This window comes from Melanostigma gelatinosum (assembly GCF_949748355.1).
Source record: "Melanostigma gelatinosum genome assembly, chromosome: 14".
Lineage (NCBI taxonomy): Eukaryota > Metazoa > Chordata > Actinopteri > Perciformes > Zoarcidae > Melanostigma > Melanostigma gelatinosum.
Genome location: NC_136647.1, coordinates 14,131,612 through 14,146,248, shown reverse-complemented (window position 1 = coordinate 14,146,248; position 14,637 = coordinate 14,131,612). Strand labels below are relative to the sequence as shown.

Sequence of the window (14,637 nt, the reverse complement as noted above, 5' to 3'; positions counted from 1 at the left end):
GCTGCGCTTTTCTTAGCCAATTGCGTTTTTGCACTCACATTCTCCAACGTGAAAACACCGTTGGGCCCTCAGATATCTGCCCCACAACAGGCCTGACTTCTCTTTGGTGAGCGTGAGTAGGAAGCTGTGCATGCGCCACATATGACAAACCCCATTACTGTCCGGCTAGCAGACAGGCTTAGCTAGGCCATCCCGGGGCCTGCAGCCAGAGACGCTCTGCAGCTGAGTTACCGTGCTTGCTCAAATATTCATAACTGGATAATGAAAGTATAAATAGTTTTCATGTGATACACTAGAGGTAAACAAAATTGCAACCGCCATCGTCATGCATCACTGTGTCTCTGCCCTGAAGGCTGCCAGTTGGAGTAATGGGCAGGATTGTTCGCGGTGAGCATGACAAGCTTTGACTTCCGAAAAGTTCTGCCAGTAATTTGGGTTTAATGATTTGGGTTTCATTGTGCGTCGCCACATCTCGAAGTAATCCCCGGCAATCTTGTCAGCTTGCGAGCAGGCTCGGAAGCATGTGAAACATGTTGTTTTAATGATTAATGAGCTCAAACGTTGCTCTTGTTTCTTCTTGTTTAGGGGAATTGGAGGAGGCTGCCTGCGACATACGCCCTGCTCTCCCGAGTCTTCTTCTATACCATGAGCTCTGGCTCTGCCCAGGATGTGGCAGTCGAGCATTTCCTGCGTGACATAGAGAGGCGAAGCAAGCGGCTACACTGCGCTGTGATAGGCTGCGAGGAGGAGCGACCCCGCAGCGACATGAACCTGCTGTATCGTAAGAGCCGCTTGGACTGGAGGCAGAGGGACCAAGAGGGAAGTAAAAAGAGGTGAGAGGATGAGCTCACGGGAGCTTTGCATATATGGGATTACATTAGGGTTCAGTACAGTAGGGATATAAACCTCTTAGCCAGCATGAATGAGTTCAGTTTCAAAATCTTAATTCCAAGCACAGTTCATGAAGTCAAGCCTGAAGAGTCTTGGACAAATTTGCACAGCAGAACTTCATAATGAACTTAATATGTTCTGTAGATGAGATAAACTATAATGCCATCTGAAATGTCACAGGGCGAAAGGGGGCCAAAACGTGTGAAAAAGAAAATCAAATAGAGCTGTTGCCTAATTTGTCTTCATTCACGTGGGATTATTTTGCCTCCACATACTTTCATCAGAGGTTTTAACCTTCAAGCTTTAGAGAGTTTGTTTTCATTCACAGCAATGTGCCGTACGCAAGTCAGTCGGTCATTCACCCCTTTAAGTTTTTAGTTTCCCTCTGAAGCGAGAAGAATTCAAAGATGAAAGTTTGGTTGATGAATCAAAGAAGACAGAAACGGTGTGTAGCTTGCCAAAAACATACATATGTCATGTACACAATCCTGTAAAGTTCAAACGAAGCCTGTTGTGATGTGTATGGAAGAGCAACAATAGGGAGTTTGGTCCTTGAAGCTCAGCCTGCCAGCAGCGGTGGAAAGGACGGAAAAACATTTATTCAAGCACTGTACCGAAGTACAGTTTTGATGTACTAGTATAGCACTTAAGTACTTCCAATTCATGCTACTGTTTAGTTGTACTCCACTACAATCCATTTATCTAGCAGCTACAGCTAAAATGGACTAAACCAGTGATTCCTAATATTGTTAGCTGTGAACCCCAACAGAAGTGCTTCATTTGGGCTCCTTTGTCGTGTTTCAGATGCCTACGAGTTCCGAGCAGTTCCGCCAAGAAAGAGCTGGCCTGACACACGGGTTGGGAATCACAGAACTAAACTGCCCCTGACCAACAACCCAACCTCCACCAACCATAACATTACAACACTACTTAAACACGGACACATTCGTTTTAACAATCTAATCTTTCATACTTTAATCTGATGACAGATCTGTACTTTAACTTAAAATGGAGATTGTTGTATTGGTAGTTAGAATCTGAATACTACGACATGCCAGCACTGTTTCAGTGGGATGGTTCAGTGGGATTTAACAGTGTGTGTGTGCGTGCGTGCATGTGCGTGCATGTGCGTGCGTTCAGGGCTCTAATTTCTCCAGCATTACCACACAGTTAGCTGCTGATGCATCAGGTCCAGCTTCTCTCTTCTGACGTCTTCCAGCAGGAGTGAAAAGTAATCACAACACAGACTGGTCTTGTCAATAACATGAATAACAGTAATAATGATGATAATAACAATTCATCTTGTGTGATTTTTGGAATTTATTTAAACTGCATTATATATAGACATGCTGAAAGACAGCCAAGCATCAAAACAAACAAATTCAATGAAAATAGAAGACTCTACAAAAGTGGGCAGACAAAGAGCATCACACTTAACCCCGGTTCGGTCGCGGCAGTATTGTTTTGAAAAGAGCCCATTCGTGAGTGACCTCGTGTTTATGATGTGTGTTTCGGAGACCGAGTAGAGATGTACCACTAAAATGTGAGTCACCTATAATTCACCAAGTTTGCAGAGGAGAGGGGGAACATCAAGGACAACAACTCAGTTCGTTTAGAAGCGTCGTCCACCTCTTTCTGACTCACAGCAGTGATTGGAGGCCCTCGTGTTGGCAGCAAAGATCAACGCCATGGCAGCATCAGGCCAGTGGAGGTGTAGGGCAGCAAGTAGGACAGCGGAACATGATGAGCGATGAAAGCAGAGCTGAGCTTTTTCCAGAGCTGCAGAGCAGCAGAGGTGAGAAGCAGGACATGCCCAGTGATGATCGCGAACAGGGCAGGGTCAGGGGCTGAAACCACACAGGGAGGAAAGGATGGAAACCAAATGGACTGGAGGCAGGACGGGCACCGACTGCAGAGCTGATGGGAGTGAGGGAGGCGGGGGGAGAGGAGGAGGGACACGGGGAAAAGTATGAAGGGCACTGGTAGACAGTTTGAGATCTCAAGGCCCTCAGGAGAGACATCACATTTTATAAAGCAGAGACGGCTGTGGAGAAAGTGAATTGTAAATAGGTGAGTTTCAATATGATTTTTAAAAATAGAGTTTCTTATGCCGCTAATACGGGCGACAGACTTTTCCCCCTCGTGATGAAACCCCTGACGCCTGCTGAGGTTTTATTTATTCTTGCACAAAATGATGAGGCCAGCGTGATGGACTGGTGTGGGTGTACCAATGTGTATGCAGATATATGGAGGACTGAAAACAGCCCTGCAAATCCCTTTAAAGCAATTCACTCATTGATATTCAGTCAGACAATTTGACAAAGAGGGATGAATAAGAGACACATGCAAAGATTATCAAATGTTTGTCAATGACAAAAGGATTTATAATGTGAATCAAATCATGGATATATTATTGTTTTAGTAAACAATGGAATCTGAAAAATAAGTTGGCTGTACAGTTAATTAAAGGTCAATGAAGGGTGGAAGAAAAAAACATGTTTGCATTCACCAGTTTCTTTATTTAGATTTCACTTACGTCGCACACAGAGGTCTTGTTATGGAAACATTTTTGCTTTAAATGAATCATTAATGTAATCTTTTTTAAGTTTCTGGAATGAAATGAATTAAATGTTTCTAAACTGTTTCATGACCACTTAGTTTGTCTTGGTTCTCCATATGTAGTCCAGTGTTTAAGAGGAGGTCTCTGTTGGCTTTACAGGCTTGAAGTGAGGAGCTCAAATGTATTTGTAGTGAGTGACAGAGTGTCTCTGAGTTTTGTATTATTATTTGAAAGGGGAAAATGCAGATGTGAGACGGTGCAGCTTCTTCCTGAGAATAAGGACGACACAGACAAAGTGTGTCTCTGGGCCCAGAGTCATGACTTCAGTTTTCTCCATAAAACTCTTCCTGTATGGATGTGTGAATTTACTGATGCCTGGTCGGGTCCCACTGTCTGAATGTAACTCACGCTGAGCTCACCTGATGTCCTAATGATTACGGGACCATGTGGAATAGATAACGCTTATTTTTGGGGTATTGTTTGATTGAAACAAAGGTTTTAAACAGAGACACTACAAGAGCATCTCTACAATCAAAATCTCTATTTTGATAGATATATTTTCAGTTGCATCAACTCCTTGACCTGAATCTGAATCACTGTTGAATTGCCAAAGATATATTGAGATAAGCAGGGAATCAGTCCAAGATTCATATCCCCGTGACGTCCCTTTTATAGACACATCAAACCCAGAGAAGAGAGGCCTTTGTTATCCCGAACATCTTAAGCGCGTGGTTCAAAGCAGTTCAGGCCTAAAAAAAAAAAACATGTTCTGAATGATTTCAGCTCATTCAGTTTTGTTATGAGCTCAATTTATTTCAGCTGTCATGGCAACCAAATGTGAATGTGTTCCTCATTGTGTCCTCATAAACAAAGAAAAGCAGTCTTTGTCACTCGAGTAAAACACTTGAAAGTAGAAGTCAAAGAAGACTGGATTTCAGGCAGACAAAGTATTTTCTCTGCGCGGACGCTTCAATAAGTCGTTGTCTGTGTGGTTCACTGTGGATAAGCAGTGACGATAAAGATAAATGGGAAAATTATTTTAGTTTGGTTGTTATAGGGGCGCCTCTGTATGTGTGTGTGTGTGTGTGTGTGTGTGTGTGTGTGTGTGTCACACAAGGCAAGGCAAGTTTATTTGTATAGCACATTTCAACAACAAGGTAATTCAAAGTGCTTCACATAAAACCATTAAAAGCATCAAAACATAAGGCAAAAGAAAAGGAGATTTAAAAACAATTAAAGAAACCGTGTAAGAAATAAAATTCAGTAGTAAAAAATCAAGCCACAGGCTGGCAACTACTACAATCATACTCTTAGAAGTATCAGTAGACTTGTGCTTCATTGTTTTGAGTCACACCAAAAGGCAGTTTCACTTTTTATGTAATCTTGTGAAATCATATTCGTTGAAAGCCACACTAGAGACGGCCCATGACTTAAGGCAATCAATTAAAGTGTCGTGTATTGTGTCAAATATGTCAGTACGGTCCAACAGAATGAGGAAAGCTACACACTCGGTGTCTGCTGCTCAACCTTAAGCCATCAGAAACTTTAACGAGACACAACTTAACTGCTCTGATTTGCCCTCAAACCAGATTGGATGTTCTCAAAGATGATTTTTTTTTTTTTACAGATAATCTCATTCAGCTGTTTAAACATAACCCACTCTTAAACTCTGCCCCAAAAAAGGTAAATTAGAAATAGGACGGTAGCTGCTAGGGGCAGAATGATCTAAACTGGATTTCTTCAGTAGAAGCTTTATTACCACAGTCTTAAAAGCTTTTGGGAATATCTCGCAATCTGAGGAGGAGGAGGAGGTATTCAAGGGTCGGTCCAAAGATAAATCTACCAAAGGTGTCTTTCAAAAGGCGACAGATCAGTAGCGATGAGCATTGGCATTTTTGCTCTTGCGTGAACTGTCACACTTGTTAGAAATGATTTGGACATACCTCAGATTCATGCAGACAGATAAAATCCCAATTTGGACATTGGACAAAAGCAAGATAGAAGGAAAAAAACTCCTTGAAATGTTAATTGTTACTGATTAACCTCTATTTATGATTAAAAAAGCAATCAGATCATACCAGTAATTAACAAGAGCTACTACACGATTCATTGTATGGTACAGTTAAACAGTGCGCCAGAGCCAAATACACTGTTCTTACTGTAGACAATAAGGAATTAAAGGAATGGGTTAACATTTTAGGAAAATATCATCTGTATAAAGCAACCTGGTAAATAATAATAAATCACAGTTATTTAATTCAGCATATTTGCACTCTGCATCATTGCACGAATATATTAATGTTTACAATTTACAGAAACAGTCCGACTTATACACATGAATCTAGTTGTTCATTTGTTGCATTGTTTATATGTATATACTTTTAATATATATTTGTAATCTGGTACATTATGTACCTAACAGCTAAATGTTCAAATGTACTCTTGTTCAGCTCATATTTATGGTATTTGTCAAACTTCTGATTCAAGTGCCAGTTGATTAGGCACACAAAGAAAGAGAAGCAAATAGAGAAGTGAGAGTCCAGATGCTTTTTGCACAGCTGAGGGTTTGGTCTTGGTTTGAAGAGAGCTTCTTCTGCTTCATGAAGAAGAAGAAAAAATAGAAGGAGCTGCTCAACCTCTGCTCTGGGCTAATTTTGGCCCTGTAGTATCTGTGCCGATTGTGAGGAGTCACAAGTAAATCTCCACAGGCCTTCAAGGGCACAGACATTCTTGTGCAGATGCAAGCGCACTTTGTTGCCGCACCACACACACACACACATAAAAAACACACATTCAGACACACGCGTGCGCTGCCTCACACTGATATTTGATGGGGAAGCAAATAGGAGCCTCTGTGTTGAGCCTCTGTGTGATGAGCAGCCTCAGTTCTGCTTCTGCTGCTTGCAATGTTGACGACAAATTGTAAGCTCCAATTGTCTTCACCTGTGCTTCGCTGCCTCACAGGGCTGATCAATTGGTCAGCGTGACCCGTAGTCATGTGTCGCCATTATGTACTATAATGAATCACTTACACACAGAATAATCGCGCATTTGAGCTGTTTAATTACACACTCAGAAACACAATTCATCAAAGCCTCAAACGTGTACACACAGATGTGGATATCCAGATGTGCTCCCTGTGGCTAAGTTCTGATCAACACAAACCTGGAATAAGAATCAGCCTGATGTAGCTGTGATGTCTTCCCGCATTGCTGCAGTACATTCTCATCTCTTTATCCTCCTTGTGGTGGTATTTCCACCATGTATGGAGGCTTTTTTTCCCTCCTGTGACATTTTGTGTAGGTACAGTAGCTTCACAGTAGTCTTGTTCATGAAAAGTATACGTTGCACAGGGAAAAGTAATTCAACCTTGTTTGATTGAGGTTAGCTTAAAGGCCAGAGATGTATCTTGTGTTGCTGTGAGGTGAGGCAGCACAACACCCCTGGAGACACCACACCATTGCAGCACCTATCTCCAATGCAGAGAAAGGGTTATCAGAGGCCATGTTGTAAGGCTTTGGGCGAACTCGGCTCACAGTTTTAGCTCAACAACTTGAAGCGCTGACACTGATGCCTGAACTGTGCTTGACGTCAAACTGTCAGCAAATTTGGTTTACAGTTTAAAAATATTTTACCTAATTTGAGGTTCTGTGGTGTATTTATGATGCTCTCACGTTTTTAAATATGTTTGTAAAAAAGGCCAACGCACAATAATAAAAGATAATAATAAGCATCTGGATTTCATGGTGGTAATGGAAAGAAAGGTACATAATACATTTTACATTCAATTAAAGTATTTCACAGTTCGCCAAAAGGAAGAATGCAATTCCACCATTACTTTGTCTGATTTTCCTCTTCGTCAGGTTCATTTTTTTGTTGCACAGGAGCTCCTATTACTGATGATTTCAAAGACAAACTACCAAACACATGAAAGTCACAACTGTTCCCATGGAAACAGATTAAATGCTTTTTGCATGAGAGCAGACGTGGGCTGAGGATATAACGACATAAAGAAAAAGGGAATTCCAGCAGTGCAGTGTACACTTCGACTTCGAGTACTTTGTTTTTGACAGGGGAATTGATTTCCTAATTGAATGTGTTTGAGGAGGAAGCAGATGTGGAGGAATTTAGATGGAAAGATATGTGCATGCGAAAGATGGAGGAGCCTCCAGGACTTTCCCTTTGCAGTGAAAGCCCTGCAGGCGTTTCTTTATTGCAAAGGCAAACTTTGAAGACCAAAGAGAGAGAGAGTGAGGAAAGAGGGAGGTCACTATTAAGGCTGGTACATTCATGTTTTTGCCCTTAACTATGATTTCTTTATGCGTCAATATTTTTCTTCTGTCCACACTTTCCCAACCCCGTTTCCAAACTGCAGCTCCAATCAAAACGACCCCTCAGCCACTGTTGGCAAAGTTAGAGACTTGGCTTCTTTCCGCCGGCACTTCCGGATGGGTTTCATGACCATGCCGGCCTCCCAGGACCTGTCCCCTCACTCTTGTGCCTCCGCCATGGCGCCGCGCTCGCAGTCCTGCCACGCTGTAGGTGCTGGGGATACAGGTCTGGAAAACGGCGATTACTCTGACACCCAATCCCATCACTGTGGCCGCTGCCCCCCAACCAAACCCAAGCGCCACCCCAACACTCGCCTCAGCGGCTCATCCACTGACGGCAGAGGACCCTTTGACATGCCGCCATCTCTCACGTCCTCTCACTCGCAGACCAAACACTCAGAGAAGAAAAATGGTAAGAAGTGTATTTTCAGGTGCATATTCCACAGAAAAGGATGATCTTGTATCTTCACATGCATTTTTATTTCTCCAACAGCCATGAAGAAGTCTGACTCTGGAGACCTCGGAGGGAAGAAGGTGCCTCCTTTAAAGCCCAAGAGAAGTCCAAGCACCCAGCTTTCCTTTGACCCGCTCCCTCCACGTGTGCCTCCTTCTGCCACATCCTTGCCTTTCCAGGCAGCAGACTCACAGATTCAGACAAGGGACGGGGACGATGAGCCGGTCTATATAGAGATGGTGGGCCAAGTGTTCACTAGAGACACCCAGACAGCCACCCCCCATCCTGTCACACCTGTGGCCACCACGCCTGACTCTGACTCAGACCAGAGTGAGGCTATCTATGAGGAGATGAAATACCCGCAGCAAGAGAACAGAGAGTCCCACAGACACCACCCTACCAAACACGAGAAACTGAAAACCTCTAAACACTTCCATGTCACCCCTTCCTCCTCCAACAGCGCCTCCTCTCTGCCACGCCCCTCCTCTTCCTCTCCTTCCTACTCCAAATCCAAAGCTACCGTGTCGATCTCCCATTCGTCTCCTCTGCCTTCCTCTGCATCCTCCACCCCTGTCCCCCAGGTCCTCTCCACCAGTCCGCACACTCCACGAGCTCCTACTCCCTACCTGCTGCAAGGGACTAAATCTGAGTCCGAGTCTAACACGAAGATCCCAGCCCCTTTCCCCAATCTTCTACAACACCGGCCTCCGCTGCTTGCCTTCCCACAGCCAGCAGCAGCCTCCAGCGGGGTCGGGGTGCAAAACAAGTCTGCGTCTGCTAAAATGGGAACTCAAACATCCAGCGTGACAACTCAAGCCAGCACCTCCTCCTCAACTTGTTCGAATGTTCCCTCGGCGCTGTCAGGCTCCAAGGAGTCGTCAGGAGGAAGTGCATCCCAGCAGGACAAACACAGCAGGGACGCCCAGTTGGGCCCTGCTCCCGGACTGAGAGCCAGGAGCCACTCCACACCTCTGCCGCCCTCCTCCAAATCCACCTCCCCTTTCTCCCATCACCACCACCACCCTCACCATCGCCCCTCGCACTACCACCACTATCGCAAGCCAGAGAGAGGAGACTCTCCCGCTCCACTCAAGAGCAGTTCTCAGAACCAGGCCACAGTCCAGACCCAAACCTCAAGTACAGGCAGGGAGGGCAAGTCTGTTAGCTTCCTCTTGAAGTCCGATAAAGGGGAGAGGGATAAGGACAGGGACAGGGACAGGGACAAGGACAGGGACAGGGACCGAGACAAGGATAGGGACAGAGACAGGGACCGGGATAGGGGTAGGGACAGGGACAGGGACAGAGATAGGGACAGGGATAGGGATAAAGACAGGGACAGAGAAAGAGAAAGAGACAGGGACAGGGAAAGAGAAAGAGACAGGGATCGAGATAGGGACGGAGGGCCCTTCTCCTTACAGTTGGATCACGTCCCCTCTACGTCTAAAAGCAGCACCAGCTCAACCCCGATGCCATTATCCTCATCCCAGCGTCCTCATTCACGCCCCCATCTTCGCTCTCACACTCCTCACAGCCTGCCAGCGTACAAGCCTCCCTCCTCGGACAGCCCCTTGCTGTGGACCTACCCCTCCGGTGGCTTCCGGAGACCGCCGGCTTACGAGAGCCTGCGAGGAAGCTCTCACACGGCGTCCCTGCAACAGCCCTCAAGTCTTACTGGTTTAGGTGAGGGGTCAATGAAGAGCAACGGAGGGTCTTCCTCCCTCCATTCTAAAGTGGGCTTCATGCCCTGGGACAGCAGTGCTAGCTTAGCTGCAGATGAGGGATCTTACTGGCCTATGCAGAGGAAATTGTCCTTCAGCCATGGGAGCAGAGAGACAGAGAGTAAGTCAGAAGTCATTTTGAATACAGAATGTTGCTCCTGTGTTGAAAAGAAATCAGGCTTTTGAAGGAATGTTACGTTAAATACCCTTTCATTCTGTTCCTGCCCATGTCTCAGAGGACGAGGGGCGTGCGTGGAATGGCAGCGCTGATGCCCTACTAAGGATGGATAAGGAGGACCTTGGCATGGGGTCCCGAGGAGGCCACTCTGGCATCCCAGTCCACTTCAGCGGTGCCACCAGCAGGGTGCTCGGTCACAGTGAGTCCCTGGCTGGTGTGGACAGCAGCCCGGGTTTCAGAGCCCTGCCCAGAGTTGGTCTGCCTCTTCCCTGCCAGACTTTCCCTGCCTGTCGCAATGGAGGTTAGTAAACACTTAGTGTTCATAATCTTTTAGTCATAGCCTCGAACCACAACATCTTATTTCGAAAGGAATGGCAGCGGATTTACACAGGGATTCTTCTGCTGGCTCTGCTGTGGTGTAGCTCTTAAACTTGGAAGAATCAGAGACTACATCCTCTCCTCTCCTCCGACTGTCACAGAAAGCTAACAGCTCTGCCTCCATTGCATCCTCTTGCACTGAAGTTAGCCTTGAAGCTCTGTCTCTCTTTGTCAGCCTCTTTTCATCTGCAATCAAGGCCTTTCCCTCGAAACAAAGGCTTGCTGCTGACCACGAGAGTCAGTGCAATACTTACCTTGAAGCAGAGCCAATAAAATAAGTGTTTCATAAACAGGCCCACATCTCTGCACACATACATTAATGGCCCCATTTTGATGGTGTTTACGATGCACATTGTGACAAAAAAGATTGTATGAAACACTTAATAAATAAATGGTGTTTAGTTGCATGAGCTAAGTATATGGACAGACAGAGTGCAATTCATGCCGGTGAAGTAAAGTGATATTACAGGATAATGCAGCCCAAGAGAGACAGAGTGCAAACCCTACCAATGCTGTCTGCAATCACATTTCACTTTCATTTAATTACATCACTTATATCACTTTAGTTAGTGTTACACTTGTTTTTTAACAATGCAAATATTTTGGCAGAAAATTGAATCAGGATCATATTGATAAACAATAATTGTTGAGGAGTGGAAATTACAGATCACCACTTCAATTTAATTATGTTTATGTTTGTTTCCTGTTCCAATAAATTGAATGGAATTCTGTTTGCAAGATAATATGAGGTATCAAGCTGACAGTCGAACGTTGACAGAGTGATACAGGAACACATGTCAGTGTAAATGTCCTCCATTGTTCATCAGTATAAGGTTAGTTTACAATTTTCTGCTAGCTTAAAGTATAGTGAGCCCACAATGTACAAAAGCTTTGTCTCAACTCACATGAGTGTAGTTCGACATGCACAGCATGTGTGTCACAATGAAAAGTTGTATCCCTGTGTTCTCATTAGCAGGCACACAGTGTAAATCTATTGTTTTTTTTACAGAAGTGGGGCGGCTGGGCCGCTCCTCCTCTGCTGCTGGAGTGAGACAGGTGGGTGGAGGAGACGTACAGAGACAGAGCAGCCTACCAGCACGAGAAGCCCTGAATAAGGTTAATATATAGCACCCAGCCATATAACGTTCGACTCTTATTAACTTCATTCATGGTAGATTTGGGAGTAACATTAATATTGGTCTCATTATTGCTTCCCCTCCTGCTAGAGACAGTGCTTCTGCAGATCTATTTATAGCTGGTAGATATGCCCACTGAGCAGAATAAGGCTCTGGCCTACCTCAAAAGAATAAGAGCTGCAAAGGTATATGACGTAGGCTGATATGTAATCAGAAAATGAGAGAGAATAGTGGATGAGAGAAAATGCTGTACTATGGTTTGGAGTGATGAGCTGCAGTCTTCCAGCAGCACATTTTGCCCAGATTCTGGCTGCATAGCAAGTGCTGACGCAGTTTGAGTGTGCTGCAGCGCCTGTCTTCATGCGGCTGGTTGACCCTCCCTCAGCCTGTAATAGATGAAGCAGCGCTGCATCCTCGTGGCTGTGCAGAGGAACTGCAGTTTTATTCTACATGTGCTAGGATTGGTTGCACTGCAGACAACACTGCAGTGACAATGCAGGTTGTATAGAAATTGAAATGCTATAATATCAAAAAATACGACATGAATTCACTTATATTTTCTATTGTGTTCAGCTGCATGGTCTGGCCCAGCCTCAAGTGCCCTGCAGTCCCAGCAGTCCCAGCGTGTCTCGGCAGCAGCAGCAGCTTCAGCTCCACCAGCAGCAGCTGCAGTTAAAGCAGCAGCTCCAGCAGCTTCAGCAACAGCACCATCTGCAGTTGCAGTTCCAGCAGCTCGCCCAGCTGGCACAGGGACAGCCTCCTGTCAGCGGGGGCACCACCCCGTCCGCAGCGCAGAGCCAGAGAGACGGTAAGCTGCTGGAAGTCATCGAGCGTAAACGCTGCCTGTGCAAAGAGATCAAGGCCCACAGGCGCCCTGACAGAAGCCTGTGCAAGCAGGACAGCATGCCCATCCTCCCTAGCTGGAGACGGACACCTGAGCCTCGTAAGACTGGCACGCCACCCTGCCAGAGGCCGCAGGCCGTCGTGTGGGACACAGCGATCTGAGGTGGGAAGACAAAGGCCTGCAAGTACAGTGCTGAAGAGTGATGAGATGAGTTGAAGATGGCTGAACAATTGATGAGAGAGAAGAGTTCGATGGGTTTAGTAACTGGAACGTACAATAACCGCAGATGAGCGAGAGAGTTTTGCTCTTATTGCGTGAGAAACTGATCACAGAACATCAATGGAGGTTATTGGAGACTTTGAACTCATTTGGTAAAAAAATAAAAAAAACAATAAAACAAAAAAAAGGCTATTAAAAGAGGTGAAGAAAGGACGTATTACAATCAGACTAAATGAATCTCTTACCCGGGTGATTTCTACTTGCTCTGTACTATGTCCTTCTCAATGTGTTCTAATTGCCAATGATTTTTTTGCCACAAAACGCCAGTATTGCCACAAAATGAAGACGCCATCGTAATAAGGGGTGGGATGTTTTCTCAAATTGGTGTTGCCAAATTTCCTCCTGACTACTTGACACATTAAAGGGATCATATATTTTCTCCAACACAAACTTGCATAGAAACTACTCTGCGGATGAGAAAAGGCGAGACTCCTTGATAAGTTATTGAAGTGTTTCTTGAAATCGTGAATGCTTATGAGATGTCTTGGTATCAATAGATTGTCATTGTGGATGCAAATAATCATCACTGAGGAGTAAAAGCTACCTACTGTATCTGTTTGCATATTTGTAATGTAAATCTATTTACTTTCTCAACGTTTCTGCAATTTTATAGCAATATGCTCCGGACGCTGGAGCAACATAATTAAAAACTTGTGTCAACTAGCCTAACATACATATCTAAGACTTGAATAAGTCATATTTACTGTGTCATTCTCTGCATGTCACAATAGACATACAGGATTGTAAAAGAATATGTGTAGAGATGATCATGTCAGACTTTTACATACAGCAGATCTTCACCATGATAACACGTGGTTGTATCAAAAGATGAATATATCGCCTGGGGGGTATATCGTTAGAAGAGGTGGTGCGAAAGATGGCACGTACTGTGTGCAGTCCAGCCAAATATAGATACAGATCAATGGTACAAAACTTCATCACCCATGCTTATCCACAGTTGCACATTTGTGATTGTTCCACCACACGGAAAAACAAGCACTGACACCCATCAACACAGACTGTACAATATGGTGCAACTGATAAGACTGTGAGTATTGATCACCTCAAACAGAATGCTGGAACAATCTGCACAAAACATGGTATACGCTTAGGAGAAATTAAACCCTAATGTACTGTAAATAGATATGTACAACTGTATTGAAAATGTAGCAATTATTTCCATTTTCATACTTGTAATCAATACATATTATGTAGCATATACTGTATAAACATAACTTTGTTCACTTGTTTTTTCTAAAAGAATTAAGTACTTTATCTGCTGCAGCCAGTCCATGCATTACTTATATAGTTTGACTAATGAACAGTAAGCCCTCTGAAGAAAGGCATGGTCCAACAGTTGTTTATTTAAATTTATGCAAGACTCCCTTTAAGCTGTGTTATTGTTTTATTTATACCCCTTTTTCTACATTCATTTTTATTTGTGTACAGATTTCAACAGCTTGTTGTCTTGACATTTTGAATACTTTGCTGCTATCTTGAACTACTGGTGTTCATTCAACCACACCGTGTTACCATAACAAACATTAATATCGTGGTTATTGTTACATTTTTTTTTTTTTTCTGAAAGCCACGTGAAATGAAGTTTGTACCTTGACGAGTGAGCCCTTCTGTAATAGTATTAAGGCACTTGAATGTCTCTTGGTTGTTGTCGTTTTATGATAGTTAGCACCAAGCTGTACAGTACAGTACACCCAGTGAAAAGAAGACCTATCTAAATGTTTGAGAGTCACTGCTTGGCCTTTTGTTTTAATTCCCACCTGCTCGTGTTTGAGGGTCCAGGTTTCAAACAAACACAGGTCAGGTCGAAGGAAATGGGCAAGTGCAATGCATGCAGAGATTCCTTACAC

General features: G+C 44.3%; 1 protein-coding gene across 1 annotated transcript; it reads left to right on the top strand.

Moving 5' to 3' along the window:
- Positions 1-645: 645 nt before the first annotated feature.
- On the top strand, positions 646-12,651 carry nyap1 (neuronal tyrosine phosphorylated phosphoinositide-3-kinase adaptor 1; the record flags this gene model as incomplete). Its single annotated transcript, XM_079283120.1, has 6 exons — positions 646-833; positions 7,827-8,194; positions 8,276-10,075; positions 10,191-10,433; positions 11,520-11,626; positions 12,220-12,651. The coding sequence occupies 6 exons, from the start codon at positions 646-648 to the stop codon at positions 12,649-12,651; spliced, it is 3,138 nt and encodes a 1,045-aa protein (XP_079139246.1).
- Between the last annotated feature and the right edge of the window lie 1,986 nt (positions 12,652-14,637).